Genomic DNA, 20,412 nt, shown 5'->3' on the forward strand with positions numbered 1-20,412 from the left:
TCCGAAACATAGTTATTTTTCAGAATGTCTGAAAGCAAGTTGGTCAAAAACCCAGAAGAAAAAGAAACTGTTAAATCCATTTGTACATTGATTTAACAGAGAAGTATTTCATTCTTCTTGTATTTTTCTTTTTTCTCTGGGTGTCTTGAAATAATCCTTTTTCTGTCTCCATCCTCCCACTTAGACATTGTTCACAGACTTACTTATTTATGAAGTCTGAAGGTTAGTTCCTACCTGCTGAGAGTAATTAGCCCTGTTCTTTGTGTCCTATGCAATCCTGTCTGATTAAATGTACACATTTGTTTTACTTCTTTTCATGTCCCCTTTCTCTTTACTCCTGTTTTCCTGATTGCAAGTTGCCGTGATTCTTTTTTTATTAAAAAAATGTATTTTGCCTGCATCTTTCCTTTAGTATGCAAATTTCTATGTGAACTTATGGTATATATATATATATATATGCTGTGTCAATCGCTGTTTTATTATTTTTCATTCATGTTCCCCAGAGCAGACAGTTTTAGGGAATACCGGTATCTCCCGCCCTCTAAATTGTCTAAATATTGCATGACAGATTGGCTTTGTTTTGGAAGCCCTTTAAGATCCAGTGGTTCTTAGTAAGAGCAGCAGGTTATGCTTCTTGGTGTGTGTGTGTGGAATGCTTGGATTTAGTACAGCCTATACTTTTTTCTTTTTCTTTTTGACACCATTTCTATTAGGCAATTTACTAATTCCCCTTGAATTTACTCCGTGTGTGTCTTTCTCTCCCGCTCCCCCCTCCTTCCCGTCTCCTCTTTTGTTCCTTGGCCCATGTTAAAGTTTCCAATTGACTCCTCCATTGTTACAATTTGTCACTGCTGGAAGATCAATTTGTTTTACTCCCCTCATCAGCACAGTAGAATCGGGTGCCAGATGTCTTTCTTTCTTTCTTTCTTTCTTTCTTTCTTTCTTTCTTTCTTTCTTTCTTTCTTTCTTTTCTTTTCCCTTTTTTAAAAAAGCAGCCACGTTATTCTTCTGCTCCCAGTTTGCGCCTGTTTGGAGCCTGATCGCTGGCTGGTAACTGGAAAAGAATGTTCTGTTGCGCATTCCTGAACTGCATCCCCACCCTCCTCCTCCGCCCACCCTCCCCCAATAATCTATATTTGGCAATTCATTTACTAGCCTGCTTTGGGGACCACACAGTTGGATCTCACACAGAGAAACAAGCGATATTTTCTGTCCCCTAGAGCCAGTGCGTTTTTGCTTGTTTGTTTGTTTTCTTTTTCCTGGAGGAGTGCGCGAGGGGAGCCGGGTGGCGGGACGCGCAAGCGAGAGCGGCCAACGGAGGCTTCGCACCTCGAGTCTCGCAGCCCTTGATTCTCCCGCGCCACAATTAACTTCTTCCCATTCAACCGCTCTCTGCCAATCTCCACCAGCCCCAGTCGGGAGGGGGGGGTGGGCAGCGGCGGATGGTGCTGAGCCATCCCTCCCTCTCGTTGTTTGGGAGGCGACGCCTAATCCCTCTCCAGGAAAAGGGCTCTGGCACACTTTGCCCCGGCGCTCGTAAGGCTCCGAGCCCCGCGCAACCCGGCCGATCTTCCTTCCGAGGAGGAGACCGACGGAGGAGGGCCCTGGGCGGCTCCTACCCAAGGCCCGAGGAGGAAACCCCTCCGGAGCCAGGGACACTTTCTGGTCGGGAAGCTGGGCGCAGGGCGCTGCGCGCGCGCGCCTTCCCCAGCCGCGCTCCTGCAGGAGCAGCTTGCAAGTCCCAGGCAAACTCTGCTCGGAAGGGAGAGGGGGGCGAGGGAGGCGCCCTCTGCCTCGCTTGCTGCCCTAGCTCAGCTATACTCACGAGGTTTATCTCCAATAAACTTCCTAGCTGCTCAGGACAGCAAGATACATAAATATACATTTGAGTGCAGCCATGTAAATATCTCAGGGACGAACAGTTCCGTCCTGGAGCCCGCTTACTGGGACGGAAATCGCAACGGGGCTTACTTTCAAGTAACGCGCAGAGGTTAGCAGCCCCAACTGCGGTGCTCCGCGTGTGAAAGTTGACGGCTCAACAAATTGCACCGCTGCTTCTAGCCTCTTTTTGCGCGCAAATGCGCAACTGAGGCACAGTGCCATTTTCTTTTAATTGCGTGTGTGTGTGTTTAGCCTGTGTTTTCTTTCCTCTGGGTCATTTCTCTCTACGCCCCTCTCTCCTATTTTCGCATTGTCTGCACTGGACCATTCCCTTCTTTCTTCCTTCCTTCCTCCCTCGTCTACCCCGCTCCTGGCTCTCGCTCCCTCTCCCTCTCCAAAAAGGATCATTGTTAGTTTCTCCGCTCCCCCCCTCCTCCTGTTTATTTATGCACACGTCATTGGGGAGCCCCCGCCCCCTCCTGCATCTCATTAAGTGCCTAGTGTGTTTCTTTTTCCCTGTCAATAATCCTGGATCCCAGACTTCTCCGTTCCTCCGGATTTCGATCCCCCTTTTTCTATCTGTCAATCAGCGCCGCCTTTGAACTGAAAAGCTCTCAGTCTAACTTCAACTCACTCAAATCCGAGCGGCACAGGCTCCCTATATCTGCGGCTTCTACCCCCCCTTTTTTACAGCTGACTTGTTGTTTGGTTTGTTTGCTGCAATTTTTTATAGTCCCCCCCCTCCCCCGTCTCTCCCTCCCTCCCTCCTTATATAATTTTTTTATTATTAATTTTGTGTGTGTCTACCCGCGTGTGTCTGTGCGCGCGCTTTACACGCTGATCTGATCTTCGGAAGAAAAGAGAGAGAGAGAGAAAATCCAGAAGAAGGAAAAGAAGAAACCCAAAGTCACTGGTGCAAAAGGAAAGGAGAAGGGACACTGCCCTCCCCTCCTCCTCCTCCTCCCTCTTTTCCCCTCCCCAGGAGGAAAGAAAAGGAAAAGGAAAAAACTTTCACCTTGGACTTTTTTAAAAAACAAAAAATTGCAAACTTCCCCCTTTTCTTTCTTTCTTTTTTTAATCCTTCCCCCTTTTTCCTCCCCCCCCTTTCCCCTTTTTCTCTCCCTCCCCTCCCCTCTGTCCTTGCAAAATTGCTGCTGGTGGGGTAAGTCAGGAGGAAAATGCCGCAACTAAATGGCGGTGGAGGGGACGATTTGGGGGCGAACGATGAATTGATCTCTTTTAAAGACGAAGGGGAGCAAGAAGAGAAGATCTCGGAGAACTCGTCGGCGGAGAGGGATTTAGCCGATGTCAAATCGTCGCTAGTCAATGAAACAGAAACGAATCAAAACAGCTCTTCAGACTCGGAGGTAAGGAGACCCCCCCCCGCCCCGCCGCCGCTCTTTGCAGCACACCTGCCTTACTCCACCTTGGGGGTTCCCGGGGAGACGGGATGCAAGAAGTTTGGGGTGGGGGTGGGGAGAAGAGAGAAAAATGCCATGGAGGGGGTGGGGGAACTGAGCTTTCGCCCGGAGTTGCAACTCTGTTTCTTATAGTATGGTCGGCGACTGCCCTGTTGCTTCTCTGGTGGGTTCAGTTATCTCTGTATTTTCCGTATCAAGTTTTGCACAAACTTCTAACTTGTTCTCTCCCCCTTCTCTCTTTCTCTCTCCTCCTTGCTGCTTTTATTCCCCCCTTTCCCCTTCACCAAACTGCCTCATTCATCTACTCTCCCGGTGCCCTTTTATTTATTTTTTTGCCTATTTTCCACCCTCTTTTGATCCAAGGCGGAGAGGCGGCCCCCGCCTAGGTCCGAAAGTTTCAGAGATAAATCCAGAGAAAGTTTAGAGGAAGGTAAGTTGGGCTTGATGGCTCCATCCCACCCACCCCCTTCCCCTTTCCAGGGTGGTGGAGGGGGGGGGGAGAGAGCGCGCGCGGATCTGGAGCACCCCCAAAACCGTGCTCTCCGTGGGCGCAAACAAATGCTCTTCCAAGTTTCGAGAAGCACTTTTTCTAACCGTGATTTCCCCCCCGCTTTCTGTTTTCTCTCTCCTTGTGCCTCGTTCCCCCGCCATGTTAGCTGCGAAAAGGCAAGATGGAGGGTTGTTTAAGGGCCCACCATATCCTGGGTATCCCTTTATAATGATCCCCGACCTGACCGGCCCCTACCTTCCCAATGGCTCCCTCTCGCCCACGGCAAGAACGGTAAGTCGAACGTGTGTACATGTACAGAGATACGGTATATATGTGTAAAGGCGAGCGAGGTTTTCCGCGCATTTGTGTCCCACACCCGCCCAGGTCCCCCGGCCGCCAGTTCCGCCCGCCCGCCCCCTCCGCTCCCGGCCGCCGCGGCGCTGCCTGAAACTTTCCAAAACTTTTGCGCCTTCCGCTGACTGCGCGCCGAGGGGGCGGGGGGAGGGCAGAGAAAGGGGCTGTTTACACTTCGCCATGTTGACTCCTTTACTTTCAGTTTTGGGGCTTCGGGGCTTCGGCCCTGGGACTTGGCAAGGCGAAGGGCACCCGGAGTCCCAGCTCCCGCTTTTTAATTTCCCCCCCCCGCGCCTAGCGAGCGAGCCTCCTCCGCTCTCCTTCCCACAAAACTCTCTTTGCGATTTCTATCGCGCTCTGTTTTCCTTCTCCCTTCTCGAGTGGCGACTGGGTTTCCTTTCTCTCCCCTCCCCCTTTCCTTGCCTCCCCCTTTTAACCCCTTGCACGCTTGCGGAAACCTTCCCGAGTTACTAATTTACTGGCAGCGTTGCCATCGAGTGATTAATTGGTGTAAAATCTTATCCGGGTTCTTTTTTTTAAAAAAAAAAACTTTAGGACTCTTTGTGTTTAAAAGATTTTAAGGGTGGCAGTTAACTATAGACAGCTCTCCCCCCCTCCCCAGTTTTCCCTTCCTGCTATTCTGTGTAAGAATTTTTTGGCATCTTTTTTTGGAAGGGGCGAGAAATTTTTATTTTCATTCCTTGGCACACTGGCTTTCCTTAAAGTCACCAGCTTTCATTTAAATAGATCACATGTATGAGTTCCATAAGAAGATAGTGGATGTGGGCCCCATGTTTATTGTGTTGGGAAGAAAATATCGAAGCCATATATATATATATATATATATATATATATATATATATATATATATATATGAAGTAGTACTTTGCTCAGCTGAGTTAGGACATAGTATAGAAAAGGCAAATGCAATCCTGCAAACAGACACTGCCTTCCCATTAACAAACAAAAGTTAAAAGCATTATATAAAGAAACAAGCCTTCACTTGAAAGGAATATATATCTGTATTCCAAAACAACTGGGCTCATCTGGAAGAATATGTGTACTTTAAAACCTTTGGGTGTGGCAGGAGGATCCGAAGGTGTGGCAGTATGAATGGAGGGAATAAGTTTCTTGTAGCCCTCAGACTGGTTTTGTTAAAACTTTTGGGAGGTGTGAAGTGTTGGTCACTGCCCTCCTCACACATCCTCATGGATTTATGCCAGCTCTATTTCCTCTGCCCAACCATAATACAATCTTCATTAACATTGTTTCAAATACAACTTTTTTTTTAAAGCCACTTCCCCTAGGGAATGCAGGATTTGTATACATTTTATCTGTTATCTCATTTTCTATTGCATCTTTTAACTGAAGTGATTCTTCCCCAACCTATCCACTTAATTCTCTCTCCTCCAAACTACTGTTCGAATTCTCACCTCTTTTCTTTTAACTTGATCATTTGAGGCAGCTTTTTGAAATACAAGTTCCACTGTTAGGTAGCTGCTGAATCTGTTTCTAGACTATGGGATGTTTTCAATGTGTCCAGTCTACAATTGTTTTTAAAATGTCAGATCAGGCTTGTTTTTTACTTAAAGTCCAAATTCAGATTACAAATTACAGGGGGAAAGATGACAAAATAGTGTTTACTTGTGTATTTTTAAATGTTTTCAAGGATGAGGTTAACCCAGTCAAGATATTTTATAATTTACTTTTATTTTGGGGCTATGGTCATAGCAAGGAGACATTTTGGTAACCGCAGTTTTAGCATAATGGAAAAGAAAGGTGACTGGATTTTGTAATTGGAGAGGTGATGGGACAGGCAAAACGTCTTATATGTTGGTAGGCATAGAGTGTTTGTTTTGTGGTTATTTTAATTATGTACTATGAAAGCATAACCTTTAAAAATTATTCCTCAGAGTGGTTTCTGTTCAAAATAGAAATAATTTTGCAAATTTAAATTAGTGGGGCTGATGAGCATTAAGGGAAAAAAATTCCCCTGGAAAAAAAAGAATTTTATATTTATTTACATCTTTGTCTAGAAGCACTTAGGATTTAATATTGATGTAGTCCATTACCTTTTGAAATGAGTGGGAACTATTTGTATCGAGGTTTTGAATAGATGTTTGATCAGGGCCCCAGAGTAGTTATTAGTTAATGGAGAAAATTCTTCTTGGCCATATTTAAACATTCTCTCTCTAATAACAACACACTGTTACAGTGAATTCATTTCATTGTATACAAATATATTATTTTATTGATATAACGGGTGACCTTGTTCCTTAGCATCATATGGATTCAAAAGACATTTTCCATATTCAGTAGGCAATTTGCACATAAGCCAACCTCATATTTTGGGCCCTTTCTTCTACTCCCAATGATTTGTAGAGTTTGCATTTGTGAAAGCAAGATAAATTATGGTTTAAAGAGAACCCATTATTCGTTTATGGTACAAACCAGAATGATTAAATATTACAAAGGATTTATTCAGTTTATACTGTTCAGTGTGTATTCCTGTAATTTGGCTGTTCTTTTTATCTCAAAGGTGTAAGTAAATAAATAATATTGAGTCTTACACATAGGTAGAATTATCACACAGGATTATGAGCTCATGAACCATATTTTTCACTGAAGGTTAAACAAGTTGTTTTGCAATATTGTTTCCTCCTTATTGGTTTTTGTTCTTTTATTTTTATTTAGAGGAATATTTGTTGTTCTCATATGCAACTTTCAGTTCTTAGAAATACATTAGCTGAACACTGATTTCTGATTTTCTGCTTTAAGAAATGTAAAGAATTATGAAGTATCATTAAATCTGCTTATGATGAATAATACATTACTTTAGGAATAATACTTTAATTGCCAAAGAGTCCATAAAGCTTGTTAGCAATAATTTTATTTTAAAATGACAAAAGATTATTCTACATAATGCTAATTTTGCTTTTGCTAAAGTAATGTGCCTGGCTCTGAAGAGGACCAATATGCAGTAAGGAGAGCTCTGTTGGAAATGAAATAATGAATTAAAGAATACACTTGTGCAGGCAATGTGGTAGTGGTTGCAATAGAATTTAACAGAAGAACAATTAAGTAGTTAGATGTAATTCTGGTTATGAACATACTGTTAATTTGCTTTTTGTGGGGGAGATTTGTTTCACGGTGCTGAGTTGTTTCACAGTGCTCATCTTTCATTTCAACCTGAATCTAAAATGGTTAGTATAGGAAAATATGGAGGTGATATGGCTTGTGATCTGGTAAATGCCCATGAATGGAAATATTTTAAAATAATGCTTTGGAAAATGTATTTTCTCCCTTTTATTTCCTGAAGTACATAATCTTCTGCACAATAATGTAGATCCTGGTGCACGAAGAGTTAATGGTATTCCCCCCCTTGTTCCCCTGTCTTGAATTGTTTTGACAACACTTTTCAAAAGTGTGACATTTGGAGCCCCTGCAATACAATGTAATATTACTGTAATTACACAGGTCATTACATTTTAAATAGAGAACAATGGAATGCTTATCATACTGAAAAACAAAGAACAGGTGTTCATGCCCTTCTTTGGTATTTATGCTAATTTGTTTTTTCATCTTCCTTGGAAATATTTATTGCTCGGCACTGTTATGATTTCTGCTTCCAATGTGATGGTTTGATTCCTGACTAATCTTGAAGGTTGAGGGGCTTAGCTGATTTTTGAAATAAGGGTTATGGTGTTAAACTAGTTGGATGTTCACAATGTACATACAGTTTTCATATGTCAGCGTCTTTGCGCTTCATGGCAGAGATAAGCTATTCAATGAATTGTACTATTCACCTTCTTGATGGCTTTAAAACAACAATGAAGTTTCCCCCCCTGTAACTGTGTAGAAACAAGCTATTCTCAGCCGATGATCTTCTGACACCAATCAAATGAAGCACGGGAATCTGAAAACCTCTCAGTTCTTAGCCCAGTTAGAACGCTGTTTCTGCTTTGCAAGTGGCTTGCGAAATATAGAATAGTAACTAGCATTAGCTTTGTTAACTTCTTTTTTTAAAAAAGGCATTTAAACTTCTCCAGCATGATTTTAAGGTTGCAGGACAGAGAGGGAATCAGTGAATTTTAAGAGCCAGTCCTCCTTTGGAAGCAGAATGCAAGCTTGTGAGCCCAGAGAAGTAAAAGTTTGACGCTTCTGACTGATGGCAAAATTTGCAGCATCTTTTTGTGTGAGGGTCCCAAATGTTGCCTTTTGTTGTGAGGCAATGCTAAGATGTAGTAATTTTAAATAAGTATACTAAGATTTGGCTCTTGATTTGAAAGTTCCAGTTTTCATGGATTCCTAAGAAAATGCTACTCCTCCCCTTTTTTAAAAAAAGCAGAATAGAGAAAGGACAGCTGTAGATTTCTTTTTCTGCCTTTCTTTTTTTTGCATGCATGTATGTGTTTCCACACTGCACCATGACTAAAACTGTAAGGCCCCCCATTTCCAGCTGTCTGGTAGTTATGTGGAAGTTGGATTATTGGCTGTTAAGCATGAGACAACCTGGATTTAGCAAATGCTTTCCTGAACAGGGGAGTAGGTGACTGTTTGCGGGGGTGGGGTGGGGGGTTTGAGGGGAGAAAACATTTGTGAGGCACTTTGTGGTTGCTCTTGAAACATGCATGCTGCCACAATAAAATGAAGAAGGGATGCACTCTTTGGGTCAGAGTGCATCTAGTTTCCAACAAAAGAGCCCTTGCAGATAAGAGGGCATGGATGTGTGTTTTTGTAAGTGCATTCAGGGATGTAGGTGGAATTAGAATGTTCTCCTTCCCACACCTTACCTGTTGTGGGAACTTTTTGTTTCTTGCTTGCTCCAAACTTTTTAACTGCTGCAGCTGCAGCTGCTGGATTGTTTGCATAGTAAGAGAGTTTGTACTCACCCAAGCCTTTGTGTGTGTATGTGTGTATTCTCTTTGTACTGAGCTATGGCAAATATGCAGGCAGAGCCTTGCCCGCTGACTCGTAATTGGGCATGTTTGTGAAGGAAATGGTTAATTTTACAACCAAAGGCAAACTTGCACCTCAACAGGTCTGCTGAAAGAAATGTGCCACAGTCATTTGCTGGCAGGCAGCGAAGGGTCATAAATCTACAGGGTTTATTTACAGCCTATAACACTTATGAATGTTAAGATATTTGACGCCACGCTGGCCTTATAATATCCAAGGTCCACAGACACTGGCAGTGGGTCAGGTTTCTTTCACTAATTATAAGCAATGAGAGATGGGGAAATTGGGGAAATAAACCCATGAAAAGCTTAGATTGTTTTGGGGGGGCTGGTGGGAGTTTGGTGCTTGTTCTCCTAACTGCACGGCTGGCCTTTTCCTATGATTCAGAATTAACGCTTGAAATACTGAGGGGCAATGTGTAATGGCTTAAGCAAACCTTTAGCACAGCCTGCATTCTTTATCAATGTGCTCGCAGTCTTGTGTAGGATATCTAGATAGGAACCCTGCAAAATATTTCCCAGAATACTTTCAAAGAAACCTGATATAACCCTGAATATATTTGTTGTAGCTGAGGGGGGGGGATTGCCATGCCTGAATTAATAAACAAGTTACATTAGGCTATATTTAACAGATGTATGTTTATGATTGATCTCTGTCTTTCTTTCTTGAAATAAAGCAAGGAAGTGGCACTTCAATAAGAATATCTAGATAGCAGACAGATGATACATTTTTCATTTCAAAGTCTGGTTTTAAATTACGTGCCTACCTCCCCACCCGTTATGTTAGAGAACTGAATAAAATCTGGGTTTCTAGAGGGGACAGATCAGGAGACAAAACACATTAGAAAAAAACCTTGTATCTGGGAAAGAATGTGATAAAATCCAGAGGCCAGGAGCAAATAAGGAAGAATGCTAGTGTGTAGGGGTGCTTGAAAAAAATATTGTTGAGATCAGCTGCTGAAGGGGAAGCTGGGCATCTAGGGAATGATTGGCTCATGTGTCAGGGAAGTCTTTGGGGCCAAGGCGAAGCATCACTTGAGGGGCCCCTCTCTCGTTCTCCCTGGATTAAACAAGTGCATTGTTTAAATGCAAGAGTGCTTTTCTCTTAATCTATATGATGATGCTTCTTTTTTTTTTAAAAAAGCCAAACCCTAAATTATAAAAATAGGCCAAAGGATAAATCAGGGTTTTTAGGAATCTATTCCCCCACCTCAGCAGTCTAGTTAGGTGCATTATCACATTCAATTTAGAGATACTAATTTGGGCAAGGGAGTATGGGAAGAATACATATATTGATTTTCTCCCATATGTTTTTACCCCCTTCCATTTAAAATACTGAGTCATTTCCCCCCTCAAAATATAAAATTGTATTTTTTTTTAAAAAAACCCCAACAACTTTCCACTAGTAAATGTTCAAGAAGCCTAGGACATAATGTTTTATGAATTTTCCTAACCGGTAGAGTTCTGTAACTTATTAGCCCCTAGGGATAAATCTGAATCCCTTAACACCACATTACAGAGGTGGTGTGGTAGGACCTTTTAGCAGGTTATCAACAGTGGTGTTTGTCTGTTTCCCAATAGAATTCATTCATTTGCAACTCCCTGTTTAATTCCAGGTTGGCACTTGGTCTGTTCTTTTGTGTGTTTTTGTTCAAGTACTCCAAAACCCTGATCCTTATTATTCTTGAAGCTGTACACAGTCAAGCAGGCAGCCATGAATGAGTTAAGTTGCTAGCCAAACTTTGGCTTGGGGAAGAGAAATTTGGGGGCCTGGTTGGCATTAACAGGGTACAACACATTTTACAGAGCTTAATTAGTACGAACTGTAATTGTTTGTGGTCTGCCAGGAGGAGTAATGTGCAGGAAAAGTGGAGTCGTTCTTTTGCAGTCTTCAGTTTTGAAACGATAAATCACTTGCATATTTGTGCAATGATTCAAATGGAGCTGAGACCTCTCCATCTCAACATGTGGTAAATTGTAAAGTCAATGAATTGCAGATGTAGGCTACAGTCTGTGTGTGTGTGTGTGTGTGTGTGAAATGCAGAATGAATGGGAAAGAATGACAGTATAAATATTTACTGAGAAGATAACTGAGCTTTAACGTGCTAGGCCAATTATGAAGTACTAGCCAGTCGTTTTGTTTTTAGCCATTTGTTTTTGCTTTAAATAAATTAAATCAAGGTTAGGGGCACTATTAGCCTTGATGAACATTGCTGATCCTCGAGAAACAATGGCTTTCTTGCACAGGACCGTGAAACAATTGGATTTAGTAGAAATTGGTTCACTACTATCACTGGCAGCTAAGTAAAATAACAAGGGAAGGGGCACCGAAAATGCTTCTGCAACAAAACCTTTAATGAGAGATGTAGACAAGTTTGTGTCTCTCTTAGAGAATATACTACCAGTTTGTAAGAGATCTGTTTCTACATTCCTTGCACACCCAGAAGTCTCATCAACTTCACTGAGACTTCCTGCTTGAATAAGGAAGGCATAAAGACCATGTCTTTCATTTTTAGCATGTTTGAAATGCTCAATGACCCCATTGTTTGCATCTCAGTTATCCAGAGCTACTTGTTAGCTTGATTTAGGCCCCATTTACACAGCCAAATAGCGCCAGTGTTTCTCCCTCCACCCCTTGTGTTGGTTAGTTAGAAAGGTATATCCAGATAATTTAAATCAGGACAACTTTTCTGGACACAACAGTAGCAATATCTTCACTGGTAGCAGACTGGTCATAATCACAGATACTGTTGTTCATTGCCTTTCTCAGTGATAATTGAGTTTTGCTTTTCTCTTATACCTGATGGTATTTGTTTATCTTTGGAAATGTAAACATTCTTCTGTGAAGTAAACAAGTTACAAGCACAATGAGTAATTACCCTTGGGCTTAACTGCATGTACCCTCCAATGATGACTTAACTATTTCCAGATGTCACATTTGCTTGTCTTCAACCTAGGGGCTGTGATTTAATCTCCTCCCCTTTCTCTTTTGGATTTCCCACATCCCCTTAATGGTTTGCTACAACCAAAGCTTGACAATACCTTTTTTTAAAAAAAAAATGGTACAAGTGGTTTGAGCTCCAAGTCTGATTTCTAGAGCAGTGAACTCTACTGGTTCAATGGTGCACAACACTAATGGGAACTAACTGATTTTACCTTTGGATCCGTATTCATGTGAAACTGAATGTGCCCATTCACATGCTGGCTGCCCAGCTAGCATTTGTCTTCCTTCTTGCATCCCATTGTATTTGTCAACCTGATGTCACTGATGTTAGCGAAATCTCCTGTGTTTGATTTGTGGATTGGTGCTACAGCAGTGAGCCCAGTGCCTAAGCACTTTCCCTCGTCCTTCCACTCCTGTCGTGTGTTTTAGGCACATAAACTGCCTTTTTATTGAGTCAGACCATTGTTCCATCTGGCTCAATATGGTCTGCAGTCACTGGCAGTGGCTCTCCAGGATCTGAGAAAGGATCCTCCCCCAGCCCTTATCTGGAGTTTCTGGGGATTGAACCTGCAATCTTCTGCATGCAATGTAGATGTTCTACCACTGACCTATGGCTAAATCCTCTGTAAGCCTCAGCTGTGTGTGTGAAGAGGGTTCTAAGCATAGAAGGGGAAGCAGGGCCCCAGCTTGGCTGCTACATATTGAGTAGAAGAAGAAGAAGAAGAAGAAGAAGAAGAAGAAGAAGAGGAGTTTGGATTTGATATCCCGCCTTTCACTCCCCTTCAGGAGTCTCAAAGCGGCTAACATTCTCCTTTCCCTTCCTCCCCCACAACAAACACTCTGTGAGGTGAGTGGGGCTGAGAGACTTCAAAGAAGTGTGACTGGCCCAAGGTCACTCAGCAGCTGCATGTGGAGGAGCGGAGACGCGAACCCGGTTTCCCAGATTACGTGACTACCGCTCTTAACCACTACACCACACTGGCTCTCAAGTAGGGGCATATGAAAAAGCAACACCCTTATACATAAAGCTCTATGCTTCTATTCTAGATTGGGGTTTCAGATCCAGAGGCTTAGGTGTGTAGTGTTGTTCACAAATGCTTTCCTTATCAGATGTCCATGCCCAAAATGTTGACACCAGGGGTGGGATCAGCAAAATGCCCCCATTTCACCTATGTGTTATGGGGGTTCATTGCTATGTGTTAATACCACTTTGACAGAAACCATTGTTTGCTGCTGCATCCAAATCTGAAAAAAGACTTGAAACTAGAATTTGGAACTGTTGTCTTGTTCAGCTTGTGTGATAAGCGTCCATTAATTACTATTTTGGAGAAAATAAGTTAGTCAATTGAGTATACAGGAGAAGGTGGGAGCACATGGCTGCAAGTTTGGTTCATGTAGCCCTGAACAATGCTTTGTTGTCAGTTTGATTATAGTGGTGCAAGTAGGGTATAAAATGTAGCAGATAGTTTATTTTCTTCTTGTAAAAATAGCTATTCTGAATTTGCCAAAATATATGTTTGGTCAACAGAAACAAATGGTAGGCATGGGTTGTTAAAGGAGCTATTCAGCTGGTGAAATTTACCAAGATTAATAGTTTCCTAGCTTTCTGTCAGTCACAGACATGATTTTTTAAGTTGGTTCAGCTTGCACTTAAGATTTAACACAGTTTCAGTGATGTCCTTACATTAAGAGGCTGAAGCTACAGCATTTTCCAACTGATCAAATTAAAACAAATGATACTTTTCTTGCAGAGAGCTGGTTGTGTGGACAATTCCATTCAGAGAAGGTTGCATTAGTGTTGACAAATTGCTGCAGAGTATATATTATGTATATAAATTAATATTCAATGGTACAAGCATTCTCATGAGAGGATATGACCTTGAATGAAATATCAAAAGAATATGATGGCAGCCCGCTGGCTAGTTGTTGTTTTTTTAAATTTATTTCCCCCCCTTGCCACACCTTTTTAGAAAAGATGTATGTCTTATTGTGCCTTGCATAGATGTAAAATGTTTAAAAATATTAAGTCCCTTTGTCTGTCTTCTCTTCACCTTGAGAGATGTATAACTAAGTATAAAGGGATCTTTTAAAAATATGCTTCTCTGTTTCTCAGTTACTGGATAAATTGTGTCTGAGGGACTCATCAGTAACATCCCACCCCCCTTTCCTGCTTTGCAATAATCAGAAAGCAACATAAAGAGAAACACTTCTCCCACTGAGAATATTCGCTTGCATCTCTGCATTACCTGTAGATCACCCAATAGCGCAAGTAGCTTCAATGTGTGGGTGTACCCATGCATAATGAAATACGTTTTTGCATTTTAGTTCAAATTTACTCACTTTTAAAAATTCTTCTGGTGTCTAATTTCATTGCTCTCAAAACATTTCTATGATGCTCAAAGAAATATGTGAAGTGATAAGTTACAACACATCAGTTTCATTAATAAACATAAAGTGTATCTGTATTATGTTTATACTTTTGATACGTATACTTTAGTTATCAGGTGCTATTCAGTATAAACGGGACAATATGAAATTCCTTGGTTACAATGTGTTCCAATTGACCAGGGACTCTATGGGGTTTGTGGAAAGAAAAGGCTGGGCAAGTTTTCATTAAGGTTTAAATCTGGCAATTGGAAAAGAGGAGAATAAAGGGAGCTCAAAAGAGGGACAAGTGGTTAATGTAGCATTCTGTGCTCCAAAGGGAAACCTCTTTTAGACGAGAGTGGTTCACAGGCCAAGAATTTCAAACTTGCAGGGAAACCTGTCCAGAACACACAAGTCGTTGGAATGGTTGCAGAATTGTCACAGCAATTAGAGCAATCTCTGCTAACTGAGTGGCAGTTTTTATAAAGGACAGAAGATAAAGGGTTCAGATTCATTTCTCCCTCTCTCTGTGTCCCCCTCTGTGATTCACTCCTGATCAACCATTGTCTCTTTGGGTATGTACAAGAGACGGGGAGAGGGGGAATGGGGTGAAAGAGGGCAGGCATGTTTTGAGCTGCTTACTCGTCATTAGCTTTCCTTATTTTTGATGAACCTAGAGTTGCATTGGCCTCCTCCCCCTTCAGTGAAGTCCAGCTATTTTGGCATTTCCTACTCCCATTTGTGTGTACTAATTGTTGACACTTTAGACAGCCGGCTTGTGTGTTAATTTAGCTCTGTTCCTTGTTTAAAAAATGCGCTTGTGGAAAGATACATGGTCTTTGATTTGGTATAAGGATTGCATATAGAAACGTAAGCCTTACTGTTCCTTTACCTTAAGGCTTGTGGTGTAATAGATTTAGTTTTGTGGTGCTGGAATGCATCGGAAGAGGTGCGTTTCTGCAAAACGATAACTTTCTTTACAATATTTCAAATGTAGGAGGGTGACCTTTTTCTGACAGCGTTCTGTGCATTGATCAGTTTGCATGACAAATAGAAATTCGGCACACAAAGCTTTCCCCAGTCAGCGTGATGCATCAATTGGAACAACTTTATCTGCTTAATTTCTGCTCATGATATAGCTGTTAAAGGCACAGGAGCCTTGTCAGGTACAAAAGTGTTGGCACTTGCCACCCACTCACCTGTGATTCATTTGAAGTTCTGTCATTTAAAATGACTTATATCCTAAGATAAATGAAGTTGAGAAAGTTTATTGAAACTTCTACTTTTCATACACCCGACTCGCACCCCTAAAGACCCATCTCATCCAATATTCTGTTCTCACAGTAGCAATAGCAGTCTCTCACTTATGATGCCATCATGACTCTGTAGCTATTGATATCTTTATCCAGATTGATGATGCATCCTGTGTTCCTGATATAGGTGTGCCTATTTCCTACTTTTTCTGTTGGAGTTCCCTCAGCAGTCTGAAAGAGTCATTACGGGACTGTTTTAGCTACTTACCTTGTATAGTTGGAAGGCTTTTCAGGGATCGCAGATAAGAAATCTCTTTTGTTAAACTTGCCCATGTCTTGTGAGTAATCTGATTGGTCGTTGGAAGGATTATTTAGATAAGCCTGAGCTGATAGAAATGGCCCCATGAATCATATGCTTATTACATTCCAGGGCTGAGACACACCTTCAGGTAGAGGTGTGTGAAGTACTGCTAACAAGGTTCAGGCCTACCTCAGGTGAAACACGTGAAATTATACGTTGGTGTGCTTTTTAAATGTCTAGCTAATTTTCTCATTAGATCCCGGTACATTTCTGTTTTCATTTTTTCCTGTCCTTAACAAACACGTATTTGAAAGTTTGGGATCTAAACAAACACTGGCTATTTTGGTTTGAAACATCGGTGATTTCTGGGGCAAATGTAGGCCTGTATCTTGGAAAGATTCAACTCCTCCAAGGCAAAAAAGAACCTGATAAGGCAAATCAAAATCACTCATTATGTTAATTAAGTTGGAAATTAATTTGCAAAACACACCCTATAGAGTCAGCTCGACTCAATTTCAGCTTAGTAATTATCTTGTGGTGAGAGCAAAAGGTGTTGAAATATCCCACTCCTTGCAAAGGTAGAGTACATGGATGTTGGTTTTTCCTGCCTAAACACTGGAACTCTTGTGGCAGACTAGAGTCTATTTTATCAGATTGACTAGGCTGTTTCCTATGGAAGTTCATGCCAAATAAACTAGTTGGTGTCTCCTGATTTTTTTTTAACCTAGTAGCTATGGATACAGTAACCATGAAACCCACTTACTATAAAATTCTTTGTTTGGTAAAGATCCCATACATTTCTGTTGATCCCCAGAATGAGGAGCACGTATGTAGTCACGAGATCTCTTATCTCCAACACTTGCGGCAGTTTTTGTAAAACTGTTTTTGGCAAGTTTTCATAGTACCAACCGACGTCTGACTAATAAGAAAGTGTCAGTCAAGTAATACCAGGCTTATTTTCCTAAAACAGCTCCCCCACCAAGATACGTGAGGTGTTTCCTGTTGGAACTGCTAGCTATTTTCTGCAAATATTTCAGCACGTGTAGATAAAGATGTTGTTGTCACTGTTGCTGTTGCAATTTAATTACAATGTTTGGTGGGAGAATACTTATTCAATCCTCACAGTATGTTTCAATCTTTTTACAACACATGCGAGGATATGCAACCGGATGGACTGCATGTGTCAAACATTATTTGTGGCAATCTTGATAACGTTTGATCCTGTGATTGAGGTGGATATGTTTTTATGCAAATGTTCAATATGCATGTGACTCTTTGGAAAACAATGTTACTTTACTTAAAAGCAGTTTACATTTTTATGTACTGATTTATATACAAATTTGTATTTTTAAAAGAGAACTAAAACCGTGAACAACAATAACAAAATCACTTCATAAAAAAACACCATAAATGAGTAACACCAAATGATACAGGATTCACAGTGGCATGTACCAAGCCAATATTAATGGTCAGGGAATTTATTTGTTTTCAAAAATTAGTGGGATGGGATCAGGCAACACAGGATCATAACGCCATTCAGCTTGGTCACATGACCTAACAACCCAGAAGAACATACATGGGCAAAAAGGTCAAACTCTGTTTGAAAGGCTTGCTTCTCCCCTCCCCCATGCCAGGCCCATTCCAACAGTAGCCACACTCCTGAACAGAGTTGGGATCAAGTGTACTTTTCACTGTGGGATTGCTGCTAAAGTAAATAGTTCTGTTTTCTTTCATGCAAGTAATCTTACATTGGTTGTTCTGATTCTTGGTATTTCTTCCTGCGCTCAGGATTATGCATAGTAATATGGGATACATGATATATGAAGGATATTGCCTTTGGCATGACACAGGTTTTTCAGGTCCCCTTTAGTCCTATGGTTGCAGGAGGAATTTCTTCCAGAGACTTTTCTCTGCAGTGATTGCACAAATAGTTCCTACACTAGTTAAATTACTTAGAGCCTTTGTGCCTTCACATTATTAGCAACACTAGGTTATTTGCACCTCAGTGATCAAAATTGCGTCAGTAGCTTTACGCTATGTTTAACTGTGTGAAAACGATGCTCTGAGTAGCTGGTCATTATCAGTGCCTCACAATTTCAGACCACTCTGGTAGCCAGCCCAACCCTGTGGTTTCCAGGGCTCTGTGCCAGCCCCAGTGTGTGAGAGGTGAGATCTTGTTTCTGACATAGTGTTGGATCCAAATGCAGCACAAAGTCAGAGACAATCCCCTGTTATTCTCCTCAGGTCCAAGCTCATGAGGAGTGTTTGGTATCATCCATGTGCTTCTGAAGTGCTCTGGAACTTCTGCACGTCATGAACTAACCCTAGCTATCATCAAGCATCTTAAAGCTCTGTACAACTGTGGGGATGGTTCCTCTCCTTCCCTTCCCTTCCCATCTCCATTCTCAATGAGAGGTTTGGAGCTCATTACTCTCACAAAAGGAAGACTTGTAATGAAAAGTCAATTTTGTGGACCTCTCATCATTAGAATTATTTGGATGCTGCAGTCTCCCCAGGACTATTCAGAGCAGTGAAGTAAAATATCACAAGGTGCAAAATATGCTACCTAGGTTTGCAACATTTGTTCATCTGCATTGTCTACTTGTATTATTGCATTATCCTTTTGTCTACCAGAATAATCCCTGCTTTAAAAAATATTTTTACTTTAGCTTCATGATGAATAAAATTAACCACTTTTGCATGTGGTTACCGGACACAGTATTTGGTCAAGTGGTGTTTTTGTGTTTCCAGTTAAGCAAATTATCTTTGCAGGAAGCGGCACCTATGTAGCCATAGTTTTTGTGTTGTAAAGGATCCTATTTCTGAAAAGTGGCAATGTAAATGCATGTTCCAAGCTACCTTATTCAGAAAGTTGGGTTCCATACAAGAAGAGAGATAGTAAAGGTAAAGGTAAAGGTACCCCTGCCCGAACGGGCCAGTCTTGACAGACTCTGGGGTTTGTGCGCCCATCTCACTCAAGAGGCCGGGGGCCAGCGCTGTCCGGAGACACTTCCAGGTCACGTGGCCAGCGTGACAAAGCTGCATCTGGCGAGCCAGCGCAGCACACGGAACGCCGTTTACCTTCCCGCTGGTAAGCGGTACCTATTTATCTACTTGCACCCGGGGGTGCTTTTGAACTGCTAGGTTGGCAGGCGCTGGGACCGAGCAGCGGGAGCGCACCCCGCCGCGGGGATTTGAACCGCCGACCTTTCGATCGGCAAGCCCTAGGCGCTGAGGCTTTTACCCACAGCGCCACCCGCGTTGGGTTCCATACAAGAAGAGAGATAGTACATATGATCAAATGTTTTGACTTATGCACCACTGAACATCATTTTGTGTTAAGGTTTCAGTTTCATGATATACCATCCATGCATGGCTTTGTCATTCTGTACTGATAAAACCAGTGTGTGTGGTTTATGCATCATGAAGTAGACATTCTCTGTAATCCCAAGCAAACTTGGCTCTCACACAAAAGATTTTTTGAAAAACAATTTCTGAACTGAAGCTTAACTTCATGCAGCTTTTTGTCTTAAATTGCTTAAATTGTAGACTGCATGACAATACTGGGATTTTGTAACAGTAATAGTAATTAGCATCTAATGGAGCAGTCCTACACATGTCTATTCAGAAGTAAGTTAAAATGTCTTCAGGGAGACTTACTTTCAGGTAAGGGTCTTGCAGCTTTAATTTTGCTAAAGTTGTTAACCATATCAGGCATGTCACCTAATCACTTGTTTGTCCAAGAACTAAGGAAAAGGAAGACTTAAAGATTTATTCTCAACTTACTTGCCACTATTCATAGTGAATGTTTTCTCATTTAAATGGTTAATGATTATGTTCCCTCTTAACATAGCTAAAGCTCTTTCTTAGAAAAAGCTCCTCTTTTTGTGCACAATGCATTTGTTTGCATACAAATATGGGGTTTTCACAGGAAGAAAGTCTCCCAAACTTTCATGCAAACCCCATAAATGATAAAGGTAGAGTATTTCTGAATCTGATAGACCAATGTATGATCTGGGTTTATAAGTCATTCATTGTTTGTTTCTAATAGTTATAACCCATCTTCTAACAAGGGTTCCTGAAGTAGCTTAGCAATTCATTTAATATGCAGTAAACAGGAATGCAAAGATAAGCACTAAAAAATAAAAACAGTACTAAAGTTAGCAGCACAGCTTATAACTAAATGCCTGCCTAAACAACGACTTCCTTGCAGTTAGGCACCAGGTCATGTGACATCGAGAGAGGGATCTCATTAGTAGGGTACCACTAGTGAGAAGGCTCTCCACCCATCACCTTAATTCAAGATGTGGAATGAAGATCTTAGCAGTTCAACAGGTGTAGATAGGAGCAGCTGATCCTTCCAGGTAGCCTAGTTCCAGACTGTTTAGGGCAGACTTCTTAGTCTTGAGTCCCTAAATGCTGTTTGACTACAACTCCCACCAT

General features: G+C 41.6%; 1 protein-coding gene across 39 annotated transcripts in view; it reads left to right on the forward strand.

Moving 5' to 3' along the window:
- The first annotated feature begins 1,951 nt into the window (after positions 1 to 1,951).
- The window catches only part of TCF7L2 (transcription factor 7 like 2), a 207,761-nt gene continuing 189,300 nt past the window's right edge, over positions 1,952 to 20,412 (forward strand). For 3 of the 39 annotated variants that reach the window (XM_082222651.1, XM_082222647.1, XM_082222648.1), the window contains exons 1-3: positions 1,952 to 3,248; positions 3,666 to 3,732; positions 3,959 to 4,083. In XM_082222651.1, the coding sequence (XP_082078777.1) occupies positions 3,060 to 3,248; positions 3,666 to 3,732; positions 3,959 to 4,083 (381 nt within the window). In that variant the 5' untranslated portion in view covers positions 1,952 to 3,059. The remainder of the gene's footprint in view (positions 3,249 to 3,665; positions 3,733 to 3,958; positions 4,084 to 20,412) is intronic. The other 36 variants (XM_082222652.1, XM_082222657.1, XM_082222640.1 and 33 more) reach the window with 25 other exon arrangements.

Source organism: Podarcis vaucheri (genome assembly GCF_965113315.1).
Source record: "Podarcis vaucheri genome assembly, chromosome: 5".
Lineage (NCBI taxonomy): Eukaryota > Metazoa > Chordata > Lepidosauria > Squamata > Lacertidae > Podarcis > Podarcis vaucheri.